This window comes from Periophthalmus magnuspinnatus, chromosome 10 (assembly GCF_009829125.3).
Source record: "Periophthalmus magnuspinnatus isolate fPerMag1 chromosome 10, fPerMag1.2.pri, whole genome shotgun sequence".
NCBI classification, from domain to species: Eukaryota; Metazoa; Chordata; class Actinopteri; order Gobiiformes; family Gobiidae; genus Periophthalmus; species Periophthalmus magnuspinnatus.
Genome location: NC_047135.1, coordinates 29,012,262 through 29,030,169, shown reverse-complemented (window position 1 = coordinate 29,030,169; position 17,908 = coordinate 29,012,262). Strand labels below are relative to the sequence as shown.

At 37.6% G+C, this 17,908-nt stretch overlaps 1 protein-coding gene across 2 annotated transcripts in view; it reads left to right on the top strand.

Moving 5' to 3' along the window:
• The window catches only part of glra4a (glycine receptor, alpha 4a), a 56,473-nt gene that overhangs the window by 32,714 nt on the left and 5,851 nt on the right, over positions 1–17,908 (top strand). Inside the window, exons 2-10 of one of the 2 annotated variants that reach the window (XM_055224553.1) lie at positions 3,704–3,834; positions 5,802–5,869; positions 7,896–8,119; positions 10,915–10,997; positions 14,222–14,359; positions 14,644–14,858; positions 16,743–16,892; positions 16,947–16,965; positions 17,611–17,656. In XM_055224553.1, coding sequence (XP_055080528.1) covers positions 3,704–3,834; positions 5,802–5,869; positions 7,896–8,119; positions 10,915–10,997; positions 14,222–14,359; positions 14,644–14,858; positions 16,743–16,892; positions 16,947–16,965; positions 17,611–17,656 — 1,074 coding nt within the window. The remainder of the gene's footprint in view (positions 1–3,703; positions 3,835–5,801; positions 5,870–7,895; positions 8,120–10,914; positions 10,998–14,221; positions 14,360–14,643; positions 14,859–16,742; positions 16,893–16,946; positions 16,966–17,610; positions 17,657–17,908) is intronic. The other variant, XM_033974147.2, reaches the window with a different exon arrangement.

Here is a 17,908-nt window from a genome sequence, read left to right as displayed (position 1 = left end):
GGAAAGTTCATCTTCACTGCAAGTACGTCTTAGTTTGTAAATCCTGTGAGAAGAGGAAGATCATACACAAATATGTATATTTCAGTCTTTACTGAATATATAATGCAGTGAAGTATGAAAAAATGAATATATACCATATGTAAGTGTCTAAATAAAAAAATTAAGTTGAGAGATGGAATAGTAGGTTCTTGACCTGAGCTCTGCTGTGATTTGAACTTTGACCTTAAGATTTTTTAGCTAGGCCTACTTAATGTTTTGTAGCTGGTTTATTTCACAGTGTCAGTATGTCGTCTATAATGAGTGCCTACTGTTTATTTTTGTGGTTCTTGCACATGTTTTTCAGTGTGTTTTTTTAACTACAAATGGCAAATGAATTACCCTAATATAAGCAGGTTGATAGTAACTCAGTTTGAATCGGTTTGAATTAGGGCTGGGCAAAAAAAAAAAAAAAAAAAAAAGAATCGATTAAACTATTAATCACATTTTTAGTTCAAAATTATTTGTTTGGAAGAAAATTTGATTGGGGCAGCAAGGACAACAGGAGATGAGGCTTCAAATTTCTGTTTGTCCACAGTCCTTAATGAAGTCGCATTCACCGTGTTTTTGGAGGAGAGTTCACATCAGCTTTGAATTCAATGTAACCACAACACTGTTATATTTAGTTTTATCTCATTCATAAAATGGGGATGGATTTTCCACCGATCGCCAATGACTTAAATATAATTACTTCTCAATACAATGTTGAAGTAACATCACATTCTTTAGTTCAAAGGAGTTCACTATTTACTTGCACTACAAGTTGAATTTAAACAATTATACAACTTTTTGTTTTGACAATTTTCTGTACTGCAGAAGATTTTTAGTAGAGCTGGGGAAAAAATTGAAAATCAAATGGAAAATTGAATTTATTTAGCTTGAAAAAATCATCAATTTTATTTTCAGGCAAAATCGCCCAGCCCTAGTTTGAATCCCTCTCTAAACATCGATGGTAGAGCGGTCAAGTCCACTGACACACTGGCACTGGGGGCACCACAAACCTGTGTGTGTGTGTGTGTGTGTGTGTTTGTGAATGGGTGAGTGGCTCCTTGATGTAAAGTGCTTTGAGTGTCTTGAAGGTGGCATATAAAAACTACATATAGGAACTACATTTTGCGAGTTAAAAACAATTACATAACTAGAAGTAAGAAATACAGAAAATATCAAAATGATAATATAAAAAATAGTGTTCAGTTAGCTTATTTTGGCATTGATAAAATAATATATTACCATTTTGTCATGTATTTTTTATTTGCTGAAAACATCTACCAAAAATGGTTGTTTAGTCTGAACACTGCCTGTAGTCCACAAAGACCCCCTGTCTATTGTCAGAAGTTGTTGTTTTTATTTGTCCCATGTTGTGACATCTGTCTGAGACCATAACCTTACAGACCAAAGCGGTTTTATCCCTGGTGTATTCTGAAAAAGCCAATAGTGACTAACTGTGTAGGAGTGTGTCTGTGAATCAATCTCCCTGCTCTCCACTGAATGTAAGAGAGGGAGGGAGAGGGGATGACAGGTCTGCAGCAGTGGAGTGGCTCAACTTTCAAAATATACACAGTAGTCAAAACCCTCTTCATACCATATGTGTTGAGTTGAAGCTATAGTCTGGTAACAGTTATGAGCAGATGCTTTTTCTCCTACCTAGCATCACCACACTCTACAAATAATAAAGTTAAGTGTTGAAGATTCAGTTGCTTGAACAATTTTGCTTTGTTTAAAGTTTGGCAGAAAGTAAGATGTTTGTTGTTTAAGATGATTAAAAGTAATTTGTTTTCTGGTGCTTTTTCCCAGCTTTTTTATTTTGGCTTTGTTTGCAGTGTGCACTCATTTGTATACAGAAATCTCTTTGCTTTTAGGCTGATAATTGTTAGCGAGATGTATTTACCCTGAGATGTTTGGAGTCCTATCCTCCATCATATTGTTGCTTCCTATACATTTGTGCACATGTTAATTAAACTCAGACTGTTGATTTTAACAGATCCTGATACCCAAGTTCAAATCAAATCTATCAAATGTTTCTTAATTAGAAAAAACATTTTACATATTTATGGCCATGATGTTGATTTTGCCATTTGGTGTTTTTGTTATAAAGATGATAATCCAATCAGAAAGCAGAATGAGGTTGATATGAGTCTCTCATTTGGGTTGATCCAGTTGGTTTAAGCCTAAAAGAATTCTCTCTAATCTGAATCCTCCCTACCTAAACCCCAGTACCTGCAGCTAACCATTAATCAGTAAATTGAATGCTGGATTTCTGAGCTTTCACATCTGGCATGGCCTGTCCATACACTAAAAATTAGATGAAGATGTATCTGTGTCCTCTATATTTATTAATGCACTGGCAAGTTATGATTCTAGTTCCTTTTTAAACCAGTAAGACCACAGACTCCATACCTTACCTTTAAATTGATTAGAAGAGAGGTTTAAATTAACCAGTTCTTACTTCTGTACTTTTTACGGCGACTTCTCCCAAGTTTCAGATTGTATCTAACATAATTCCTGTTTCATGTGCCAATGGCTAAAACTTATATAATGCAACCTGCACAGCCCTGGACATGGCTTTTTGTCACTGTAAACTAGATGAAGCTCTACCCACTGACTCCACACACTGTAACACTGTAACACAAGGCTCGGGGGAAAAGAGCTCTCCAGCTGTACCCCAAGTACTGTGACAGTTGTGAAAAACAGTGTAATAAAGTTTACAGCTGCACAAACCAATTATAAATCAAATCAAAATAGTGTATTGCTTGTGATCTTGGGAGCGCTTTATTCGACCATCTCTCACTCTCCAGCTGGGTGGTGATTCCTGTGGCTGCTTGAACCTTGTTAGCGCCACATCATCTCCTTTCACATCGTCCTGCCTCACTATTGAGCCATCAATCTGTCAGACCACCCCTTTACGTCCTGAGCAGTTGAAGCAATCAAGGAAGTATCTGTGTTCTGTGAACAGACTGCTGCTATAAAAATATTTAATTTCACCTTGGAGTCATGTCATTGCTTTGTCTGGAATGTTCCACAGTATGACATTAAACTTGCATTTGTTTAATTGTGGGTGCTTGTAAAGTCCTTTAAAAGCATGCATTCTTTCTGTGAGTGTGTTTACCTCTCCGCAGATCTGGCCTATAAGACCACTAAGGTGCACAATGCAAGTTTCTTGTAGATTGTCCACCATTTCCTTGGCTCCATGAAGATTTTATCATAAAACTTATCTACTTTTAACAAAAATATATCTTTCTCTACACTTGACCCGTTACCTGCTTGTTTCCAAATAAATGTAATGCAATATTGTGGAATATTCTAAGCAAAGCAATGACATCTCCATGGAGACAAGCAGGTGGCAGACTCTCCACCAAAACTTGTCATTTAAGTAAAGAATACAGAGTTAAAGCATAAAGTAAAAGTGCACCGTCCCATGCAATCCCTTGAATATGTAGTACCTTACCAGCTGAGCCAAGCCATTTTTCTCCCTCATTTGCCCACCACCACTGGGCCTGTTTTGCTGATGACTGACTTGCTGATCGTGGTTGGCTCCTCACACTGATGGATTGTCATTATTTTTCCCAACACCCACAGCTCTGCTTCCGTACAATAGTCCTCCTCTTCTCACGTCTTTTCCTCCTCTCCTCTTTGTATGTGTCCCTGTCTACCCCCTGTGTACCGTCAGACCCAGCTTCTGTAAAGAGGAGATAAAGCCACCCAGCAGGCCTGGCCCGCAGATGTCTCCCTCGGACTTCCTGGACAAGCTCATGGGGAGGACTTCAGGATATGATGCCCGAATTAGACCCAATTTCAAAGGTAAATAATAGGCATGTAATGAGAAGAATAGTAAACACTTGGGATACTGGTGATTTTGCTCATTTAATTAAAGGCATTATTATGAGAATAATGAAAAGACATTTTGACTGAAAGTCTATAAGAGGTAGAGTGGTTCAATAGTGCCTCAGAGCAAGAAGGTACTGGATCGGATTCTAGGTACACGTAGAGCCTCATTGCGGAGTTTGCATGTTCTCTCCATGCATGCATAGGTTTACTTTGACTGTCATCTTGTTCTAGGACTATACATGCCTTGGATTAGAATACACACTTTTCAATTGCTGGGTTTCAGATGACATAACAACATTCTATAAACTAATAATATTTAATACAGATGTGGGACAGTGAAAATGTATAATTAAAATGCAGATTTTTCTAGGGTCTAGTCAATAATAGAAATGATCAGATTCATTTGTAACTCTGATATTTGATAGGAAAGTTCAATTTTATCAATAGGAAAGTCTAGCTCTTGCCCTCAAAGATGCAAGTCTGGTCACTGTTTACATCTCTGTCTGTATAAAAAAAACAGAATCTCAGCAGTACTTCCCAGGTTAAATAAAGTTTAAAAAGACTTATTGTATCCTGAGGTTAACACTGTAATAATAACACATCGTGGGATTTGGATTTCATTAACACTCCTAGTACTGTATATGTTTACAAAAAACACATCTGTGCGAAAATGATGAAATGTTGCTTTAAAATTTTACATTATTGACTGGCCCAAACATCTATATTTCATCAGTCTGTTGTTTGCACCAGTGCGATGGAGGACTATGTATAAAGAACCCTCCTGTTTTTGTTTTGATTTTTTATTTACTTAGGAACACACTGTCTTGTATAGCAGTCCCTCGGCCCCAGATACATACTTCCTGGAAAACTTATTTTAAGAGTAAACAGTGTAGCTACCATTTAATTGGAAGTTCATGGCCTGGAAACCTACAGCCCTGTGGCATTAGAACGTTTGGCATTTTAGTAACAACATTTATAAACATATTTTTGATTTAACTTGGCAGAAATATTCACAGCAAGAGTATATGACCCCAGGATATTAACAAATGAACTACTAAAGGAAACAATTTTCTGTGAAGAATAAAAAATATATATGTTTGTAGTGATGTGAAGGTTATGAGGGGAGTTATGGGCCAACTCTAAAATCTCTGGAACTAAACTAGGCTTAACTTGCAAAAAGGACTACATCTGAAAGTATAGAACGTGAACTATATTATAGTTCAAATTATGTAAATATCACTCTGAAGATTAGTGGTAAGTTGTCACTTTTTTATATAGTGCTTTCCTACTTTCAAGACTCTCAAAACATTTTACATCAAGGAAACAGTCACCCATTCACACACACATTCATACACCAGTGTAAGCAGACGCTGAGGGTGAGGTTGGTTAAGTGTTTAGCCCAAGGACACAACGACAACATTCATCTGGGGGAGCCGGAATTACACCACTAATTTATGGGTCAGTGGACCTGACCACTCAACCAACTGAGCTACTGTCGTTGCAAAATATCAATGTGTGCAATTTGTCAAAAAGGCTTTTACATGACTTTTCACTCACTTATAATGGACAGAGAAATTAATTAGTTATTGGGCAGTTTGGGCAGTTATTGCATGTCCATTTTTGAGTTTACACCAGCAACCAGAAGTGATACGGCATCAAAAAACAATAATAGAAGGCACTGATTCAAGAGGTGAGTGTAGTAAAACCATATATTATCATACTTTATCTGCCAAATTACTTTTGCGCATAAACCCTATAATTGAGCATGTATGCATGGACTCATGATGCTAAACCACCTACATTATTTACATTGTAAAGAGACAGTCGTATGAATCACTCAGGACTGGAGATACAGTTGGCGTTTAAGACAGAAATGTGAGGCTGTGAATCATCTAACCTACAGAAGATGTGTACCCTGAACTTGTTTATCGCTCTTTTAGGCCCACCAGTGAATGTCACCTGCAACATATTCATCAACAGCTTCGGCTCCATCACGGAAACTACAATGGTGAGACGATGCACTACACAGACAGTACTTCTATCTATTTGCATGAAAATTGCAGTACACTTTTCGATACAGCATAACTGTCAAATAGCATGTTATAAATGGGGTCATACAGGAACAAGTAGGTGGGTTCATGTACCCTTTGTTCATTTGATTTTCAATTATGATATTGACTGACTGAATAGCTTTATCAGTCAACAAATTAGGCATGTGCTTTGGTGATAGGATGCCAACATATAACAGGGAATTTTTTATATATATATATATATATATATATATATATATATATATATATATATATATATATATATATATATATATATATATATATATATATAAAGATTCAATGTAAAAAATAGGATAAAGGTGTAAATAAAAATAACAGTGCAGCTATAATCAAAATATTATGTAAAGTGATATTACGTAACATTTCAGGGGTGGAACCTTAACTGTGTGATTCCATGGAAACAGAAAATTTATACCATATATTAAAACATTCTGCATGAAGCTAGATATGTTTTATGTCATACTGTAGAATATTTTAGCCAAATGAGCAACATTTCCATGGAAACAAGCTGGAGGCCAAATAAGAGTCAGGTTTGTGGAGATGCAAGCCAGTTTACAGTAAGAACACATGTTTTTCTGTGTTTTTGAGTGCAATTAAAACATTCAAACTGAAACAAACAAAAAAACAATTCTATATATATATATTTGGAAAAAAAGTTATACGGGTGGCTTTAAGTGAGTTGTTTAAAAATTGATAGATGATTTGAGAAACATCTGAATAAGCAAGTTCAATTTACAAAAATAAAAATCAATAAATACATAATAATAATAATAATAATAATCATCATCATCATCATCATGTAGTACAGAACCAGATTAAAACTAAGTCAAAAATGTTCCAAGGCAGCATTCAAACTTCTAAATTACTAAACTGAGACTAGGCTAAATCTGGAATTAAACCAGAATTAGACCATGAAAAACAGGACTAGAGCAGTACCAAACGAGGTCTACATCAGGACTAAACTGGGATCATGGTCCTACAGTTTTGACCATGTTGCCAGTGTCTCGTTGAATCTATACCATGAAAGATTAAACTAGTTCTGAAGAGTAAATTAAATGGTGAGTGTAAATATTAGATATACCACTACATAAAATAATCACGATTTCTAGAGCAAAAATGGAAGAACTTTAGTTCTGAGGATGAAACTATGTTTCTGTAGTCTAAAATGCTCAATCTTTACAGTCTTCCTGTACAGACACTACTTTACAAATCCATTCGTCCTTTTGTGTGTTTCTTGAAGCATAACAGCACAACCTTCAGAGCCCACTGGGTCACTGACATGCTGATAATGAACTGTCCGCTCTCCAATTAAAATGAAAAATTGAGAAAATGAATGAGGAGGTCCAGGGGCAGCCCTCAGCTTTACATGTCCTGTGCTCTGTGTGCTGGATCAGCAGAAAAGGCAGTGTATTGTTAAAGCACCCCGGACCTGTGGGGGTCACATTGTTAATAATGTCACTGGTGTCACCTGATAGCCAATAGTGCTATGAGAGTTATGAAATAATTGTTATGGTATTCATTGAAAGCATTTATTTTTTTTACTGGTGCAGTTTATCTTAGTGTTCTGATGTTGTCTTGCATTTATATAAGAACCAAGTTACCACGTTCCAGATAATCAGGAAGTGTGCTTTAGCAAACTTCAGTGAACTAGTTTTTCACATTTTTTAAGACAGTAAAAATTCACTTCAATTCAAATTGTTAAGCCCTAAGAGGCAGCTGCTGTTGCGATTTTGGACTTTACAAAAATAAACTGAATTGCAGTGGGTTCAATAGCTCATATACAGCCCATAGTAATAATAAAAACTATATCAAGATCTTCATGTACTTTTATTTCTGGTATGTATCAAACAAAAAATTATTGTATTATTTTTTACTGACATACCTACTACTGTAACTACATTTTGTGATCTTGTTTTTTGTTTTTTTTTAAGAATTACTAACTTGTATATTTATTTTTCACAGGACTACAGACTCAATGTATTCCTACGGCAGAAGTGGAACGACCCTCGCCTGGCATATCGCGAATACCCAGACGACTCCCTGGATCTAGACCCCTCCATGTTGGACTCCATCTGGAAACCGGACCTATTCTTTGCTAACGAGAAAGGCGCCAATTTCCATGAGGTCACCACCGATAACAAACTGCTACGGATCTTCCAAGATGGCAGCGTCCTTTACAGCATCAGGTATATATCTACTCTTCAATGCTCTTATAACGAGAATATGATTGACTGCATCAATCAAGCCTTTCTCCTGATTGGCTCACTCTGGATTGGCTCTTTGGTTGCTATGATACTCAGGGTCGGAATTTCAAATATGGAAATTGGCTTCAAATTCGATCCCTATAACTGCTAGCCTGCTGGAGCTTAATTGTGACATTACATTTACTTAGTTCGCTTCTTTATACAGTCTATGCTTGACACATTTTTTGCTAAGTGTATCCTCTTGTGCAATGTAAAGAAAAAAGAAAGAAAAACAGTACTTAATGTAGCTTTAGGATTTTTCAGAACAAGGTCTGAATGTCCCTGCAGGGCTACCAAAGGCTGTACAGGAAATGAAATAAATTAGGTCAAGTCCAATGCACTTTCAAATTGGGTTGTGTAAATTTAATATTAGCTTTTTTGGAGATATGACAATGCGTTTTTCCACAGCGTTTAGTTAACTTTCGCTGTGAAGACAACTGTTAGAAAACTTAAATAGCTTCAGAGACTTAACTGCAGATTGGAAAAGTTTCAAATGGCTTAGCTAACCATGAAATTGGGAAAGACAACAACCTGTTTCTCAGCTTGATTTCACCGATTCTCTGCAGGAAGACCACTAAGGAAACATAGCCTCTGCATGTTCTATCAATAACTAAACACCACCTAAGTGTATTTAAAATAGGTTGCGTTTTTTTTAGAATTCGTCATATTTTCAGGGAGAGGACAGACGCCTAATTAATTCCATGAAAGATAAAATATTTTTGAAAGATATATCCAAATGTATGACCTACAAATGTTGAACCTTATCGTTTGTATATTTGGATATTTGTTCGAGACTGGCTCCACAAACTCACCATATAATCTTACGGCTTAAAGTTACCATCTGCAAGTTCATTAGATTTTTTTTCACCAGTAGGTGGCAGATGTGAAACCTGTTGCTCCATCTCCTCACCTGACCAGTCTTCTTCTGTCAGTCCAAAGCTGACACACTAAACGTAGACTGAGACATAAAGTAGATGCATCTAGTGGCGAAGTGTGAGAATACAACAGGGGTGGTTTGGCCAGTCTAATTACTATTACAGTAGTTCTTTCAACTTCATCAACACCTTTAGAGCTGAATAATGGCACCACTTTCTGAAGCTACTGCATAGACTGTGTCCCCTATAACCACTAGCCTTGACTGTAGCTGAACGCTATGGGCGACATTACACTCACTTAGTCCACTTTTTATGTAATCTATGGCAGAGGTGCCAAAACTTTTTTTATTGAGGGCCACATCTCAAAACATATTCGAAGTGGAGAGCCACAGACCGGTAATCAATGCAGTGTGGTGCTTTTTACACAGCTTTGACAGAGCTGCTGTGTATTAATAAGGCTTAAAACACATTCATTTTAAGTCTGAATCACAATGCAATGTGATGTTTGAGGTTATAGTGGTAGAAATAGTTTAATTTGCTGTTAAAACTACTGCTTATGATCAATTGGGCCAGTTCATCAGGAGGCCTGAGGGCCAATAAAAACTCATCTGAGGGCTGCATTTGGCACCCGGGCCATAGTTTGGACACCCCTGGTTTATGGGTTATTGTGAAAAAAAAATCACTTCTATTTATTAATACTGACAGCGAAGATGTTAAACTCTATGCCAGTTTTGTTTCATGTGAATAAGCCCAATAATGACAGCTATATTAACCCTAAACCAGGTCAACAAAACTGCAATCCAACAACTAAATTCCACCGTAGAATTCTGACCTGTTTTCCAGTTCAATTTTTAACTGTAGGAATTCTAGGATATACTGACGTCACATGAAAGCAGCCTATTTGTGAGGACAGGAAACCCTTACAAAAAGTGTGACAGTAAGCAGACATATAGCGTTAGCTCGTAGTGTTGTATGCGAGGCTGATCTGTCTGGCCTCTGGTTGGTGCATTACTGAAGATAATTACACCACTTTCCTACAGACGCACTCCTGAATGGGTTTGCCCTGTGCTAGATCTTCTCTAAGGAAAAGCTTAATGCATCAGAAGCACAACAATAAAAGGGCTGTTGCTGACACCAATTACCTCGTACCACACAGCAATTTTTCACTTTTTAACTTTATTATGTCAAGTGGTCCGGCGCTGGCTCATTACTGGAGATTTATGTAATGCAGAGTGTCTTTGTGCTGCTAATAGTCTTTCTGGTAACGCATTATAATAACTACACTATTTACAGCCTTAATAAAGCATGAACAAAGAGTTAAATCATAGTGAACAAATAGTTTATTAAGAATTATGCAGGCTTAATAGCACTTCTCTTGCCCCGGTACAGATACATCTCATTATAAACTATTGTTATCGTCCGAAAATCAGGAAGTGTGCTGTTAGTGCAGTTTTTTCTGAGATCAAAACTCACATCTGGCCTTTGAAAATTGTGAAATGCACTCATTGCGTTGAATAATTAAGATGCAAGTGAGAAATAACAGTTGCAAATCATTAAAAATAAACAAGTTCTGTTTTTCATATTTCTAAAAATCAGATACAGTGCCTTTTAAGGAATTTAGGTTAGATAGAGGTTAGGATTTGGGTGTTAATTACATAGTTTCTGAACCTGATTAATTATTAAACAATTTGTTCATTATGATTTCTGTTTCTTCTTGCTTTATTATCCTTTGGGATGTACTTTTCATCAGTTGTAGTTATTATAAATTTCCTGTTCTGTCTGCTAACCCTTTCGCATCTTCTCCTGGAGAGCCTTCTCACCTTTCTCTGTACCTCTTGTGCTTTCTCTCTGTCTCTGTCTCAGGCTCACTCTTATCCTGTCCTGCCCTATGGACCTGAAGAACTTCCCCATGGACATTCAGACCTGTACTATGCAGCTGGAGAGCTGTGAGTCTGCTTCCTTTTCACTTCCTACTAACATTCCTTCAGCTTTACCAACTGTTCCTCTTGTGTGCAGCGGTTACATAGTGGATTGGTAGTGGGCAGATGATCACATTTGATTACTTGTCTTAAAAGCCATGCAGTAAAGGTGTACAGTGTAACTCTTTCTGGGGATCCACCACTGGCTTGTTTCTATGGATACGTTACTGCTTTGCCTGGAATGTTTCACAATATGGTGTCAATCAGTCTTGCAATTAAAATATTATAGTTGTTTTTGTTGTTGTTCAAAAAACACCTTGCATTCATATTGTGAGTGTGCTTGCCTCTCCACAGATCTGACCTGCTTGTTTATATGTACATAAATAAGTTTAATGCCATACTGTTGCACAGCCTAGGCAAAGAAATAGAAAAGAAAAATACTGATTCAAAGTATTAAATGTAAAAAAACAAACATACCGGTACATGCACAGACCCTTAAATTCATAGCAGTAGACATTTTAATTACATAAAAAAAGAAAAGAGAAAGAAAAAAATTAACATTTCTGGCTTGGGAGAAACATCATTTGTCCAGTAAAATTGGTCATTATAATTCTGTCTTCTGTTGTATTCAAATAATTCTGCAAAAGAACATTTAGTGCTGTGCAGATAGCAAGTGCCCCCTCTGCTCTCCCGCTGCCTTTAGCTGAGATATCATCTGCCCTGGTGAAACCAATTTCCCGGATATAAATAATAAAACTTTAATTCTGTGTCCCTTTTATTATATGTGACCCACCCCCTGTACCTAGAGGTGACCTAATTTCCTATCACAGGGACAAAATAATTTAAGTCTAGCTAAGGGGAGACTGATGGAGCACCCTTATAGCACCGAGCACTTTACAAATAAACACACCTGGCTCTACCTACAGCCCTATCTGATTCAATAAGAACAAGAGCTATTGTTGCTCTAAAAGTAGTTAGTCTGTCGTGGTGGAGGCAGCAACATGGTTTATTTCTGCAAATTGACACAGGCACAAACATAAAAGGGCAATAAATGTAGTGGCGACTGTACGTGTCCAAGCATAGGACAGGAATATTAGAACATTTTACCCTTTTGGACAAAGACAAACATTATGTGTTTGTTCTAAAGGAGTGTATCACCTTCCATTAGAGGAGACATAATCATTTCAGATTAAAGTCCTGGTGAGGGGGGTTGGCCTTGTGGTGATGGGTGTTCGTCCACCACTCAAGGGTGCCATCTCCTTGGCTGGAGTTAAATTGTGGGAGGACATTGGTTTTACTGCTGCTACTGTAGCTTGGATGTGCAATGACGACTTTTGCTCTACAGCCGTTAACACAATGTACACGGTTGGTCTTGTAAAACTAAATTAATAATAAAAAGCTAAGACTTATCAATTCATGCATCTGGTAATGAGACATGACAATATTTGGAAAGGTTATTAATCATTATTTCTCTTAATATTTATGGATCACACACATGGAACTATATTAACTGGCAATTTCATGATTGGATGATGAATAGAAGTATAGACACTTAATTATTCCTTACTCCTTTCCTTATTCCTCCTAAGCAGAAGCTGTTTGTCTCATAGGACCTCCACGTAGAATATAAGGCCAAAATTGTTCATAGTGGTGATTTTAGGAAGAAAGATGTGTGTTCTCCATAGCTTTAAAGAAACCAAGGCCAATCTTCTTTTCTGGCCTTTCATGCCAAGGGCTCATAGAAATTTAAAAATAGAAGCATAATATTCAGCCATATTTCTACACATCAAAGTCTCCTATATGCAGCTTTAGACTACTTCACACTGCCCCTAAACACTGAGGCCCAGGAATCCCAAATCCACTTACACATAAAGGAAGGTCTAAAGGGTAAAAAACCCTTATAACCTAAATGTCTCTCTTTTTTATGAAATGACCCAGATAGCAGCCAGTTTGTTGAGATATCAAGTTAGAGATTGCAATGTGATGTCCATAGCTCGTTTTTGATTTTATTTGACATATTTAATCATTTCTAAGGGGGGTTTAGATATCACAACTAGATTAAAAAGGTAAATAATCTTTAAAATTTTTCAAAATACATTCAAGAAAAAAAAAAGATAGGGGTCTCTGTGACTGAAAATTGATCGCATATTATGAAATCTAAATACCCATATGCATTGAACTTTAACCAGAACAGGAAACATTACGTGAAGTTGACTACCTTTCAACAAGTTGCCATCTGTAAAGCATTGGTATTCCCCTTGCCTGTTGTGTCAAGGTATATGAATGACACCCAATTCTCCTCATGAACAAGACGACTGTGCTTTAGCGATGTTGTTTTCTCAGACTGACGCCACGGGAAAAGACACGCTGAATGCTGAATTATTGATGTCACTGTAATGTCCGTCTTAAAGATTCCCGGCAGATGTGTAATGTTATTCAGATGTGTAAGGCTTTTCTGCGCTGTTGCATTTATAATATAGTTATAATCAAACACTTCTAAGTAGGCGCACAACCCTCAAAAACAGTTATGCAATGTCACACCTTTATTTTCATGTTTAGTTCAAGAAATGGTAATACTTTCATATCCCTAGTGCCCAAACCAAAACAGTACTGCTAAAAATGTATTTGAGATTTATATTCTATGTGGATTTTATATTTGCTCCCCTTCTTTCTAGTAACTTTCAGACAGTCAGACAGTGATGGGACTGTAGCTGTGTGGTTTGACCTTTATTGTGACAAATACAAGGCTGAAAGTGGCTGGACAGATGGGCAAAAGAACACTATATCTCTAAGAGGGTTTCATGCCTTGTCTCCTTGTTCCATTAAGCCAAGTTGTTGATGTTTGTAATGCAAGATAGCACCGTCTGTCTGCACGTGACAGGCAGAGGTGGATACGCCCCTGTTTTTGTCACGGGCTGCATCGTAACAAACTCTCAGGGAATATTACATGATAGTTTCAAATGGAGGGCAGGGGCCTATATAAACCTATGGGCGATTATCTGTGTTTGAAAGAAAAAAAAAATGTTCATGCTCAGATTTGCCATATTATTCTTGTCAATCAATTCATGTCATCAACAGTTTTTATTTCATATGAATGTGAATTAGAGACATATTAACAATAAACTGGGTCAAAACGTCTTAATTTTGACACTTCTCTCGATGATACAGTTTAAAATGTGACGTTATGCAAATCCTAAACCTATTGACGACTGTAATCTCATTCGCCTGTCCTCTTCTTCCTCTGTCGACAGTTGGTTACACCATGAATGACCTGATCTTCGAGTGGCTGTCAGAAAACCCAGTTCAGGTGGCAGATGACCTCACTCTCCCACAGTTTGTGCTCAAAGAGGAAAAGGACTTAGGCTACTGCACAAAGTACTACAATACTGGTATGGACTTATTTTTGGCCTTGGCCTTTAGACATTCTCAAGCGTGAATGAAGCCAATTACAACTCCAGGTATATTTTTGATGGGGCATATAATGTTATATATAATGTAATAATGGTTAAAAGCTTTAAAAAGTCTATTTTGCAGAATCTGTGTCATTTAATGTCCCTCAAATTACCTTAGTCTCTTAACTTCATCTTTAATTTGTTGTATTAATATTGGCTGTTTGGGGACCTTTCTTGTCTTAAGAAAATGAGTTACTCTAACTTTTGTAATGTATCTCCAGGTAAATTCACATGCATTGAGGTGAAGTTTCATTTGGAGCGTCAGATGGGGTACTACCTGATCCAGATGTACATCCCGTCCCTGCTCATCGTCATCCTCTCCTGGGTCTCCTTCTGGATCAATATGGATGCTGCGCCTGCCCGTGTGGGACTGGGCATCACCACTGTACTCACCATGACAACTCAAAGCTCTGGCTCCAGAGCATCACTGCCCAAGGTTAGCCAAACTGATAAAAACGTTAAGTCGTTTTTTGTGCCATTTGTGCTGCATATTTTCTGCTGCATTATAGTTGAAATTACTCAAAAAAGGTCAAGTTTTTTTGGTGAGTACAACATGTGATAACAACAAATGATTTGCAATTTAGATTAGGAATGGTTTGATTTTTTTTTTTTTTTTTTTTTTTTTGTTACAGTATACACAGGAATCTAATACTTCTTCTAGGTTTCTAGGTAATTTTTGTATTTTTTTTTAGTCAGAGCTACTGCTAAATATATCAGAATGTTTCCTTATTGTATATCAGTATACCAGATTAAGAAAAAATCACTGATAATATCACTGATAATTATACCATGGTCAATAAGAATTCCAATGTTAACTCGTATGCATTATTATTATTATGCATTATTTCTGTATAACCGCAACCAAGAGTCTGGTAAAAGTATCTGGCACCTCTGGCATCGTAATATATCACTTACTGACATCCATCCTTACATGACCCCAGTCCCTAAAGGTGCATTAAACTATGCAAACAAATTTGACATTACTTACTTGGGGCAAATGAAAAAAGACATAGAATGGTTTCCAAACAGGGACTAATCTTCATGGCCAAGGTCTGGACAAAAAGGTCAGAAACTAAATGGGAAAAAGTCTAATAACCAAAGTTCTGCCTGAATGAGAACACCGCACACCCCTGTGACATTTCGCACTGACACTCTCCCCAAAAATGATACATGATTCAGAAAGTGCCTTTTCCTCCCTATATAATGTCCCGACTAGCTGCCAAGGCTGACCCACATGCTCCATGAACTAAGTGACAGAAGCACAATTGATTTTTGATCAGTGAGAATGGAAAAGGATGGCCAGTGGCGTCCTCTTAAACCTCTGGCACTGGGCTATAGGGCGATATGTAAGGACACATTCAGTTATGAGTGCTGACTGTGCAAGGAGCCGAGCCCTGTTAGGGACAAGGTGAGAGACTACATGGAGTAAACAAAGAGAGTTCACCAAGGACGTACTGGACACAGCTAATACGCAGGCATTATAGGCTGCTAAACCTGGTTGTTCAAGATAAGGTTAATAATGTGGTGAGATTAGACTGCGTATTTCAACAGGCATACACAAACTATTATAGCTTATGACTAACTAAAGTCTAATTTAATGGCACAACAAAGTGATTACATATTTGCATGATATTTTGGTCAAATTCAGGTCAACTTTAAAGCAGTACTATGTGATATTTCTGTTGGAGAGTCCGCCACCTGCTTGTTTTGCTTTGCTTGCAATGTTCCACAGTTCATTATTAAACTTATCTTTCTTGCATTTATTCAAATACAAGTGTTGTTATTGCTAAAACATCATTTCTCTACAGATCTGACCTGTAACTTGACCTAGTAGTGTAACCAGAGTGTGTCCATGGAGATAGAAAAGTTTAATGCCATTTCGGACGATTTCTGGCAAAGCAATAACATCTACGTTGAGGAAAACATTTTATTACATCCATAAATAGCTAGTAAGTAGTAAGGTTATTACATAAGCTTACATACCAAGTTAACGTTTGCATGTTACGGCCACTTTAGCAGATGTGTCCACTACTGTGCAGTTCACTGGAGTCTGGCCTTCTTTCAGTTCCTGTTCAGCACATGTTGCTTATGTTCTGTGACCGATGATTCACAAACTGTTAGACTATAAGCCTCTCTTACAGTGTTTAGCCTTGACCCGTCTCTATGTGACCACTTCAAATAACTCTCGATGCCTCATTACCATTCTGGTCCCTAACACCCAAGCACTGAGAAATGTGCGTGTTTTGAACCGCGCCGCAGATTACCCATCAGCCCCATTGATCGTGTGTATTGATGCCTTTCTGACCTTGTCTGTTCCCAGGTGTCCTATGTGAAAGCTATTGACATCTGGATGGCCGTGTGCCTCCTGTTTGTGTTTGCCGCCCTGCTGGAGTATGCCGCCGTCAACTTTGTCTCGAGGCAACACAAGGAGTTCATCAGGCTCAGGAAAAAGCAGCGGCAGCAAAGAATAGTGAGTGTAGATCAAGCGCACATCCACACATGTTGGGTTTTCATGGTTCTTGAGGGCATTACATCGACATTACATTCATTACCAAGAGACTGATGCCTTGCCTAATCTTAAAGGGCATTTGAAAGGTCAGACTGCTAATTTCACTAAAAGATTTAAGATTTTACAAAAAATCTTCCTTATGTTTTAGAATTTTGTTGAAGTTTATAGTTTACCACGTGGTTGGGCATGGGCAGCAGTTATGATATACCTCGAGGTAATAGTATAACTGTTCCCTAGCAACCGTGAATGCAGCAATGGCCAAAACTTGTCTGAATTACACAATAATTATGATTAGAAAGGTTTAAACTGCCAAAAATATGCTTCTTGCGCAAATTGTCCCTGTATTTTGGATGGAATTGTCCATGTAGAGGTATTCCGTTTTAGATCTACTTGCTAATTGCTGTCTTTTAGCCCAAAACTAAACCATGTTGTTGATCTAATAATGGATTTACATCATGGGGAACTGATTTTTGTCACCAGAGACGGGTCCTTAAGAAGTGTGTACACATATTTTAGTCCCCACAATGTGATAAATACTCACCCACACACACAAAAGATATACTGACACACATAGTTATGGAGTTCTTAAAAACCTGGGGTCCCTGTCAGGCCCCATAACAATGACTTATGGCTCTTGTTATTGTGCATGGCTCTATATTCAGCAGCTGACAGCATCAACACTACAGCTGGCTGCCATATTACATGAAGGAGATGGGCTCATTTGAGTTGAATGTTTTTCTGTAGTGAGGGCTGACCCGTGAGGACCCATCTCATCTTCAATCTCAATCACTGCTTTTCGTTCAACCATGGCACCAGTATTTCCTGACCTGACTCTAAACCTTACATTCGACTGGTTGGTTGACATATGCCCCAAAATGAACTGAAAGCGGTCGGTAATTCGATCATGTCATAATTTCAGCTGGAGGGCAGGGGTCAACATAACTCTTTGAGAGAAAGAAATATCCAAACCTTTGATC